The 11085-nt window shown below is 42.0% G+C and overlaps 1 protein-coding gene across 1 annotated transcript; it reads right to left on the bottom strand.

The window, feature by feature from the left end:
- Positions 1–6782: 6782 nt before the first annotated feature.
- si:dkey-85k7.10 (endonuclease domain-containing 1 protein) lies at positions 6783–7830 on the bottom strand. Its single transcript, XM_068308834.1, is given in 3 exon segments — positions 6783–7367; positions 7536–7658; positions 7660–7830. Coding segments are annotated over 3 exon segments (879 nt in total).
- Between the last annotated feature and the right edge of the window lie 3255 nt (positions 7831–11085).

Raw genomic sequence — 11085 nt, 5'->3', positions numbered from 1 at the left:
TCCAGTTGGCCAGAAGCGTATCCATGCAGAAAAGAAGATGCCAAATCAGTTATCAAACACTTAGTAAATCATTATATCCCAACACATGGGTTCCCAATGCAAATTAAATCAGATAACGGTATACATTTTAAGAACAAAGACTTGCAGATGGTAGAACATATGCTTGGGCTCAAGCATTATTTTGGTTCTGTTTATCATCCTGAGTGTCAAGGACAGGTAGAAAGAATGAACAGAACCTTGAAGGATGTACTGGCTAAAATAATGTGTGGTGGGGGTTTCGTTTCTCTCCAGGACAGGAGACAGTGTGTAAAATACAAAATATTTACAGTATTTGCCAATTCAAATCATGCATAGGTTGATTAGCAGTACAATAATATCATCAATAGGTTGAGTACAAGTCCAATAGTATCATCGATGATATTGACAGACAGACAAGTTCAACAAATACTTATCTAATCATGATGAGAGCTCTGGAGATGATGAATAGTCCTTCGAAGTGTTGTTTCAGAATATTCTGGGTACAGGAAAACTTCAAGTACAAAAATATGAAAAGGATCATACATCATTTGTACTCTAAAGGCGTGACTAGGAGGAGGTATTAACCTCGGCTCATCTGCTTTCAACCAGTTCTTTACGGGCTTTCAGTTGGTAGGTCATGAACTCCAGACGTTATCAAAAATATCAAGTCGACAGTTTCACAAAACTATTTGATGACATAACATAATCAGTCACGTGAACCCCGTGAGGACATATCTGCTACAGACATTCTTTGGATGACCCTGTGCAGAAACATACAAAAATATTCTAATTTCAAGTACAGTATATGAAATGATCTGGCTAACTGCTTCTGTCAGTGTCTAACTTCTTCCAAGGATACCAACAGTCATGCAAGCATTTCCAAATATGGTCCAACAGGAATTATTTTCATGCAGTGTCTTCATGACCTCGGGACATTCTGCTGCCATCTTCACAAGTGCTGAATAATTTCACACACACACAACAATCCAGATCTTTGGTTCATATGACATGATATTATCTTATTATATTATATTATTTTATTATATTATTTTATTGCATTAAAAAACTTTCCACCACATACCCCCCTTCCGTGGCTTTTAAGCCATGGACCAAAACTGGGAAATTTAATGAAATGCAACAATCCAATTTTTAACAAAGATGGCGCAGATCTCAGGCTACTGTCTCACTATTCTTCCACTACAGACAGACCCTCCCCGAGCAATCGCTTTCTTAGCCTGCAGAGAAGACAATCCAAAATTAGTAGCCTCCAAAACATTTGAACATGAACATTTCATCTATAGATGTATCATCACTAAATTCTAAAATAGTTCATTATTTATTTTATTTATTTCAAACTAATGATGAATCAAGTAGATACACTTCTAATATGAATTATGACATTCTGATTACTGAAAAACAAAGATTACTGAAAAACTGAATGATATTTAGTAATGAGTTTATGAATTATAACTGAAATACTTATTGGTGATAAAAAAGTTACCGACCCTTCAAAGTGTTCTCGTCCCGTACGTGGCTGCATGGCGATAAGGACATTCCCCCAGGGCTCAACCCCTAATGGTGTGGGCTCTCCCTGCTTCACTGACATTGAGATGAGTGGAATAAATGCATCCACCCCCCTTTGTAGTCAGACTTCCCCCACACCGGTGGGTGAGCTTCTGGCAGGAGTCCCCACCACCACTGTGTGTGTTGTAGAGGGACACCTCACTCATCTGAGTTGTCTGGATCATTTCCTCTGGGATGAGTTGAGAAGAGCTGAGTAGAGTTGAGCTGGGGCGATGCCAGTTTTTTCGGACCTTAGGGTCAGACTACCTGGTCCCAGGTTGATTCACGGGATTATTCTGCCCAAAAAGTGAATTAACCTCTGTTGATTGATGTCATCAGCAAGCGGTTGCCTGCATTGGTTCCTCAAGTGAGGAACTTTCTTTGGCTTCTTAGTTCTCAGCGATCTCATCCAGACCGATGTCCGGAGCTCGTCCTTCTCCAGCCAGTGGAGGAATGGTCAGACGCCTTGGAGATCTGGCAGGTCGGGTCAAAGAGGTGTGTAACCATGTGTCCCCCTTTCCCAGCAAACGGACTGCAGTTCCCGTTCGCTCAGTCACTTGGTAGGGACCTGTCCACCTAGGTTCAGACCATTTTCGTTTTGTTACTCTCAACCACACACTTTCACAGACATTCATTTCTCTGGGGAAATCTGCCTGTTTTTCTGTGAGATGGCAGAAAGTGATAGTTGTCGCAGGCCTGGTGGGCCTTCGGCACTTTTGGTTGTCAATGGAGATGTAGGAGCTGTAAAAGGTCTGTTAGTGTGACATTCGAATGGAATCCAGCCTGTGGAAGAGTTCAGTGATGTCCAGGACCACTCATTATCTCACTTCTAATTCTGCTCTGTAGATTATTAACATCATTATTGGTATCACTTTTGGGGAATTGAATAACTGGAAACTGTGCTGTATCATCATCCCCAACATAGCCAGGAGGAGAAGAAGGAGCATTCCCCGCTTCCAGGGAATCCTTCCCCTAGCCTTCATCTTTGTAACTGAAAATGTCAGTGGGTGCTTTTAAGCAATGCTTTAAATGATACCACATAGGGGATCCATTGACCTGCACTGCAGTGGAAGTGGCTCTTACCACCTCGTACGGACCCTCCCGTCGGGGGATGTTCCACTTCCGTCTGAACACCTTTATGTAAGCCAAGTCTGCTGTTGTCACCAAAGGTGGATTCTCCTCACGGTCAGCTTTTGCCTGTAATGAGAAAACATGAGCAGAGACACTCCTGTGGATGTTAGCCATTTGTCTGACATACGATTTCATGTCATTTGTCAAAATATCAAGAGAAGGTCCCTTAGCTGTTTTGTAAATTGGAGAAGGCATTGACCAGTCGATTAAAGCTTCATGTGGTGTTATTTCACTGAAGCTGCACTTTTAGCTGCTCCATCAGCTGCTGCATTTCCTTTGGCATGACTCGCATCTCACATCCCGTCTTTTGTGAACATCATCATAGGCATCTGGTGTTGTCACCCTTGCATTTTCTTTGCTTTGCAAAAGTATCCCAGAATGCTACTCTGGATGAAACAGGACATCTTGGAAAAAAGTCAGTTTGAGTGTCCTTAGGTATCAGAAAAAATTTGCAGACAGGTTTTGAAGACAATGAAGACAGATGCAGAGCCCTATTCTATCGCTTCCCCTGCACATCTTCCTGCCCAGTTTGGGACAAGGAGTCATTTGTGTCTTTGCTTTAGTCTTGTTAATTGACAGTTGAGCTTGAGCGAATTGCAACTGTATTTTCATAATCAGTTTCTAAATCAGTCAATTTCTTTTGGCATTTCTCATAGAAGTGGCAACATCTCTCTGTCTCCACTCTTTCCCCACTTGACTTTGCTCTTTCTTCAACAACCTCCGCTGTCTTCATTATCAACTTTCTTTTGCTCTTGTCATCTTCCAACAGGGATTGCTGATATCCCCTCTCTCTCACTTACAACTTCCGCTTCTCTTCCTTGTCTTACTTCTTCTAGTTCCTTTCTCATCCCATACGCCACTCTATCTTTTTTCTTTCTGTCCCTCTCTCTCGCTATTATTGCCATTTTTAATCCAAATAGAGTTTGACATGCATCATCTGCTTCTCCTTCCTCTTCAGTTTTAAACACTCCCTCTTTTATATGCCACAGAGCTTGTTGACTAGCTGGACTAGCTGCGACATTTGTGGTTGATGGCTTATTTTGTGTTTGTTTTAACATTTCTCCTGAGCTTAAGGCCCACTGATGAAATGCTCCTCTCTACTTTGAGTTGGCATGTTCCTGAAGGCGACCACAGCTCCGAGCAACTGCTTTGACAATGGAGGTGGAGAAATTGGTCCACCTTGACCCAATGTCCCCAGCCTCCTGCACGATCTGAAAGAAGCTGTCCCGTAGGTAGGAGTTGAAGACCTCACTGACTGAGGGTTCTGCCAGACGTTCCCAACAGACCCTTAAAACACGTTTGGGCCTGCCGAGTCTGTCCGGCCCCCTGCTCTGCCAGCTAATCCAGGTCTCCACCAGGTGGTGATTGGTTGACAACTCTGTCCCTCTCTTCACCTGAGTGTTCAACACACGTGGTCGGAGGTCTGATGATACAACAACGAAGTCAATCATCAACCTCTGGCCTAGGCCGTCCTGGTGCCATGTGGACTTATGGACATCCCAGTGGTTGAACAAGGTGTTCGTTATGGACAAACTGACTAACTGACTAGCACAGCAGTCCAATAACAAAACACCACTCATGTTCAGATCGGGGAGGCTGTTCATCCCAACCTCCCCTTCCCAGGTCTCACTGTCATTTCCCATGTGAGCATTGAAGTCCCCAAGGAGAACAATGGAGTCCCCAGTCGGAGCACTATTCAGTACCCCTCCCAGTGACTCCAAGAAGGCTGGTCCACACTGCTGTTTGGCCTGTGGAGTGAAACAGTGAGACACCTGTCCCCAACTTGAAGGCGCAGGCGACTCTGTAGTTCACGGGGGTGAACTTTTACATATAAAGGCTGAGCTGTGGAGCTATAAGCAAGGCCACATCAGCACGCCGCCTCTCACCTTGGGCAACACCAGAAAATTGGAGAGTCCAGCCCCTCTCAATAGTTTGGGCCTACTATATCTAGTCGGTACCTCTCAATCTCCCTCACAGGCTCTGGCTCCTTTCCCCCCAGTGAGGTGATATCCCATGCCATAGGGATTTTGTTACTGCTCTTAGTCTGGCCCATCATCCAGGACCTGTTTGCCAGGGGAGACCCTAGCAGGATCGTAAAGCCCCTGACAGCATAGCCCCTGGGATCATTCGGGCACTCAAACCCCCCCACCACTATAAGGTGGCAGCTCTTGGGTGAGCCCATCTGATTCCTTGGATATAAAATCCCAATTCCAAAAAAGTTAGAACACTTAGATGTAAATAAAAACAGAATGCATTGATTTTCTAATCTCATAAACCCACATTTCTCCTCTACTGCAAAGCCATGCTGTTGATAGATGGAGTAAGGGTTTTAGCTTTGTCTCACTGACATTTGCAAGGTTTTGCACCTGGTGTCTTCTTTGTGTTCTGTTTGGAGTAAAATACAGGTTTATGATATTTGCAAATCATTGCCTCCTATTTTGTGAAGTGGAGCAGAAGGGGATGTGTTTGTGGAGTCATACAGGATATTTTCCTAATAAAGGCACTATACCCCTGTAACCTCAGGGGTAGAGTGCCTTTACAGTGGTCTGCATGGTTGCAGTTCCCGAATATTTCTGCCTGGTGCCTGAGCAGCACACTTTTCAGCATGGTTACAACAATTGTCAAAAGAGAGGTACGGTTTTCACACACATATATCATCACAAAAGTCCTTTTTAATTTACAATAACTCAGTGTGTTACCCTTATCTCAGCTCTACTAGATAAGACACTTCCCTCAATGGTTTGCGTGTTTTTTTCATATATTCAAAGTGCCATGAGTGCTACCATAGTGGTTTAAAAGCCATAAAGATAGTCAAGGATCAAGAGCATTTTATACCTTGAGCTGCAGAGTAGAAAATGATACTGATCTCACATCCTCTAATACATAATGAGGCAATTCTTTGTAGTTGAGGGTAAATTGCTTTACAGTGCACCCTCGCGCACCAAAGCTCGCGACTTCACCTCATTGTGGATTTTTGGTAGGCAGTCACGTGATACCGTATGACATTTTCTTGACTGACGGCATTGACTCAGTTCCATGAGTCTCGGACTAACGTGAGACACAAAAGTGCTTTAAACAGTCGATACGAGTGTGGTAAAAGGTAGTATATGTACAAGGTGGTTTAATATCAGTATGGGGAGGGTCATAAATGTTTCAATTACCGTAACTAATGAAAGTCTGTCGCTCTATCGCAGAGTTCATTAATCGCGTGAGGTTCCTGGAACGCATTAACCGCAAAGAACAAAGGTGTACTATATTTGTTGAATAAAGAAAAGTTTACAAAATAGGTCAGTAAGAAAATGAAAACCTTACAATGTCAATCCGTATGTGTAAGAAGACACGGAGATGTAATATGTTTCTTGTTATGTCTAGTTGTTTCTTGCAAATGCAAAGCATCTGTTTCAGATGTGTTTGTGACAGGAGTAAGCACAGCTGCATCTTGACATGAGAAAGCAGCAGCAGTAAAATGTGCAGTAATCTTACATAGGTCAATTGTAAGAAAGGGAAAACTACTACATAAGGTGAGTAGTATGAAATAACGGAGCTGAAAGTATTTAAATTTAATTTTAGTTTTCATTTAAAAACTAAATGTTTTGACTGTCAAAATGTGTCTTATCTATCTAAAATGCAAATTTCAAAGACATATCAAGACGAAGACAAGTTTCAGGTCTTTATTTCTGCAAATAAAGTAAAGCAGGAACATTTTTGTGCATTTGAAAAAGGTACAGTAATTCCTTGTTGTTTGAAAATACATCTCTCTGTGTCTACTGTTATTCATGATACAAAGTTCATGCATTCTATGACATGAAGCTTCTCTAGTTGGCTCTTAAACTGTTGAAAACATTCTAATTTGAATGAAAAACATAAATGTAAATGATAAAATTGATTATGACTGAATTCTATGTGCGTACAACAGCTACATGTATTGTGATGACTAACTGGAACACATCACACCTTGACTAAAGAAAATGCCTTCAATGTAAAAGGTCTGGTGAAAAAGAAGAAACATAAAATGACCAGGTTAGCTCAGGAAAATGGCATAAAACTACCTTACACCTAAATGTATCCTGTTATGTTCTACTTAGTGCTGGGGGGACACAGTCGTCTACAAAGATCTGAAAGTTCTGACCAACAAAGTTTGTCTTCTTGAGAAAGGCCTTCAGCTTTTGCACTGACAGTTCCACAACCTCCTTGGTCTCCTTTTCATTGAGGCCATAGTGAGCAAAAGATGGGAACTTATACCTTTCATCATAAGGTGTGTTATGGTCATAGTCAACACAGCAATAAGCTGACCACAAGTATGTGGGTACTGCACTACGGTTCACTTTGTCATGGTGGATCGTCTTACCCGAAGATCCTGTGACAATGTGAGCTTTTCCATGGCAGTAGTTGTTAAGACGCATGCGAATGAGATGCTCTTGTTTGTTCCAGATTCTGCTGTTGAAATTGGACACCACAGGTACGACATTGGTGAGGGTGTAAGTGGAGGCTTTGTCATCGGGATCATCCTGATGCTCATCTGGGTTGAGGGTACAGCACTCGTAAAGGATGGCATTCATGTAATCATCCAGGACGGCTTGGGTGTCTTCAAAATTCAAGTTCATGTAATGCTGTGCGAAAGGCTCCATCTCAACTGTGTCAGAGGAAGTGGACAGCTGGGCAAGCAGACAGACAGGCAGACAGACCCAGTGCAAATGAGGGACAAAGATAGGACACGCCATACATGCATTACCTGAAGCTTTTGCTCAAGGCAACTGGGCTGATGTTCAACCAGAAAAAATAATTGTATTCTACTTGTTAGCATCTCCAAAGTTTCTCCTTACATGTGGTTCATACATCCAGGGGATATCCACACATTTTTCCCCATTTGAACGTTTGAAAACATAGGCAGAGTAGACAGGTATGTGATCCACAGTGTTGTATAGCGTCAAGTACCGTGGTTTTTTTGTTGTAATACTGACAGATAAACCGGAGGGAATTGTGCTCCAGTCCATTTGGGGTAGTCACCTTGTAAAGGGACTGTCTGCACTCTGGAGAAAGCACTTTTTCCACTCTCCCTCTAACTACTGATGTCATGATGCTAGCAAGCAGGAAAGCCATCTGCACCCAAAGTGCCATAGTCAGGAGGACTTCTCTGCTCCTATGGTAAGGTGTTAAAGCATCAAAATTCACCAAATGTAAAGTGTGTTTTTGTGAGTATCTATACATGACTGAAACATGTCTCACTGTCTACGCCTGCATGGTGCTCAGGTTTCAACCTCTGTGATCAGGACCACATAGGCAAACCAGTTCACTTCCTACAGATCCACCTATAGCTTTCCCTGCAGCATATAGTGATGTTGTTAGTGTTTCTGTCATTGGTGAGGAAGGAGTCCTGTTGCCTCTGCTACATCCCTACAAAGCCACACCCTTTATGACCATGAACACCAATCATTTTATACGCAATATTGGATCTTTGATGTTCCTCGAATTTTCAGTGATTATCATGAGTATCATGCCGCATGCTAACAAAAAAAAACTCCAACATCTGCTGAACCCAGAGGTCTTAATTTATTTTAAAATACATTACAGTATTTAGACTTTTAAAAATCTTGAGTTTTCACTATAGCCTCTGAGCTGGCGGAGCAAGCACCAGTTCTGCATGCTTTATCAATGATTTTTGTCATTTTCTCAAAATAGATCCCCATCTTCCTCAGGTGGTTGGTACTGTAAAGCAGCGGAAATACGCACACACACACACACACACACACACACACACACACACACACACACACGCACACGCACACGCACACACACACACACACACACACACACACACACACACACACACACGAAATAAGGAGAATTACGAGTGAACAACTAAAAGATATTGTAATGAATAGATAATATATAAGAGGATAAAAATGTGTACACAGGTATGTAAAATTTTTAGTGTTCAGTTCATCCTTCTCCTCTCTGCGATGTATATTAATGGACAGAGATAAAGTAGGGATTTCACGCAACAGCCAAAAGTTCAATATACTTCACAAATACAAGAAAATAACCTCCACATTTGATCTTACCTCTCCAGTAACATCCTATGTTTCATTACACTGTGTTAGCTTAGCTCCCGGGTGTTGTTAGCCAGCGATCTCTCATTGTCCCTGACAATTGTCGGAAAACACAGCTTTAATCACCTCCTGTCCACAATCATCTGTCGTCTCCACTGATTTCTATCCAATTTCCAAACACTTGTGTTTTTCTTCAGAAATCCTCCGCAATGTTTGCAGGCCGGTCTCAGTTCAATCAGCCATCTCGTGTTCACACGAGTCTTGTTAACTGACTGAGAAAGCAGCTACCGGTACATGTTTAGCACAGATAAATTAACAGTTGTATTATGGAAAACAACAGCGAAAACATGAGAAAAATAAGAGCAAAATTTAACTGAAATTTAAGAAAGGTCCAGACTATGGTAAATGGAAGGTAGCTCTAACGCGTTCATACACGTGAATTCGAGGGGAGTGGGTTGTTGATAGGAGTTCAGAGGCACGCCCATTAATACAAAGCGTTTTGGGGCTGAAGTGATTTTATTAGTATTCAATCAAAGATATTGAAGACCATGGATCAGTTTGGAGCAAAAAATTTCAAATACAGTGTAGTTGGACATCTGGCAGCTGAATGACATGTATTACAAACAGCACAATATGGGACCTTAAAGAACCGTGTTAGTCATGAAGGTGGCTCGTCCCCTGCTAAAATTAATTACAATGTGCAAGCGGATGAAGCGGGTTGAGAAAATGAATGAATGTGAATTATTCCAAAACAAATACAGACAGGACAACTCAACATGGCTTTTGTCTACTCAAGTCATCCCTACATAGCTACATTTCATTAATGATTCTATTGATCACAACACATCCAGCTCTGAATGTCCCTACATGCTGAGCCGTCAGTCAGCTGCCTCTTCCCCGTGAGGATTTTCTGACACACAGCCCCTGTAGAAAATCATCACATCATTGTCAGTGTCGGTCTGGGTCTTCAAGAAGCTTTCCAGAGTCTTCACAGGGACTTCCATGACACTGTGATCAGTCTGGTCATTCAGCGCATAGCCCCCATAACTAGGGAACATGAATCTCACCTCATATGGAGAGTTGTGATCAAAATGTGGACAGCAGTAGGCCGCCCATACATACTTTGGTACTGTGAGACGGTCCCTGTTATCCCTCTGGATGGTCACCCCAGAAACAGTCACCCCTGTCACCATGAAAGACTTCCCTTGACAAAAGTTGTTGAGGCGACGGCGGATGATGTCCAAGTACGGGTGCCAGGAAGCAACGAGGAAGTTTGTGATTAATGGGACAACATTGGTCAGAGTGTATGTAGAAGATTTGTCATCTGGCTCTGATTGGTGCAGGTCAGGATTTAGTGGGCTACGTCTATATTCTACAGCATCTGTGTAGTCTTCCAACACAGTCTGGCTGACCTCAATCAGAGGGTGGGCATCTTCAGTAAAGGGAAGTACTCTCATGTTGCCACCCTCATCATCAGAAACCAGCTGCGGGGAAAAGACAAGTGTGACTTGATTCCAATGGTCATTATTGTTGTTGATAGACAGACAGACAGACAGACAGACAGACAGACAGACAGACAGACAGACAGACAGACAGAGAGACAGACAGACAGATAGACAGGCACTTTATTAATATCAGAGGAAATTGCAACCTTATTATAATGTCACCTAAAAGAAATGCTTCTACACAAAACCAAATTTCAGTATCTGTAACAATACCAAACTGACAAAAATCCATCCAAGTACTTTTCTTTAACCAAGTGTAAGCTTTGAAAAAAACCTGAAGATTAATAAATGAACAAAAACCACACTGTCTCTGAGAAGCATAAGCGAGATATGTTGCTTTAGATTGAGTAAAAAAATAACCTGACTGTCAAATATTATAGTTTCTTCATAGGGCAGAAAAGGTTCGATTGTTTGACAACCTCCTTCTATAATTCAGAACCTCACTGGTATCACCGTTAGTTTGAAAGTAATTCAAGATAAACAATATTTAATCATTGGTCGCTTTAGGATCAAATTTGACCCCTAACTTTGCTCAGGTTTGTGTCATCACTGTGTCATCACATTACTGAATTTTCCATGAGCCCTACAGCATTTAGGTTCATTAATGTATGTGTGTATGTATGTATGTATGTATGTTTTATGTATGTATGTGCATACATAGGGAAATTATTAGCACACTCTAGTTAATTTTTGACGGTTGTATATATAGTGTGTACTTTCCTTTAACATACACACATGTGAGCTGACATCAACCACTGTCAGCTCACACTCTGAAGTGACAGGGTGGGATCGGGAATTCAACCGCTAATCCTGCAATC

Source organism: Antennarius striatus, chromosome 23 (assembly GCF_040054535.1).
Source record: "Antennarius striatus isolate MH-2024 chromosome 23, ASM4005453v1, whole genome shotgun sequence".
NCBI classification, from domain to species: Eukaryota; Metazoa; Chordata; class Actinopteri; order Lophiiformes; family Antennariidae; genus Antennarius; species Antennarius striatus.
This window is presented reverse-complemented; position numbering and strand designations above follow the sequence as displayed.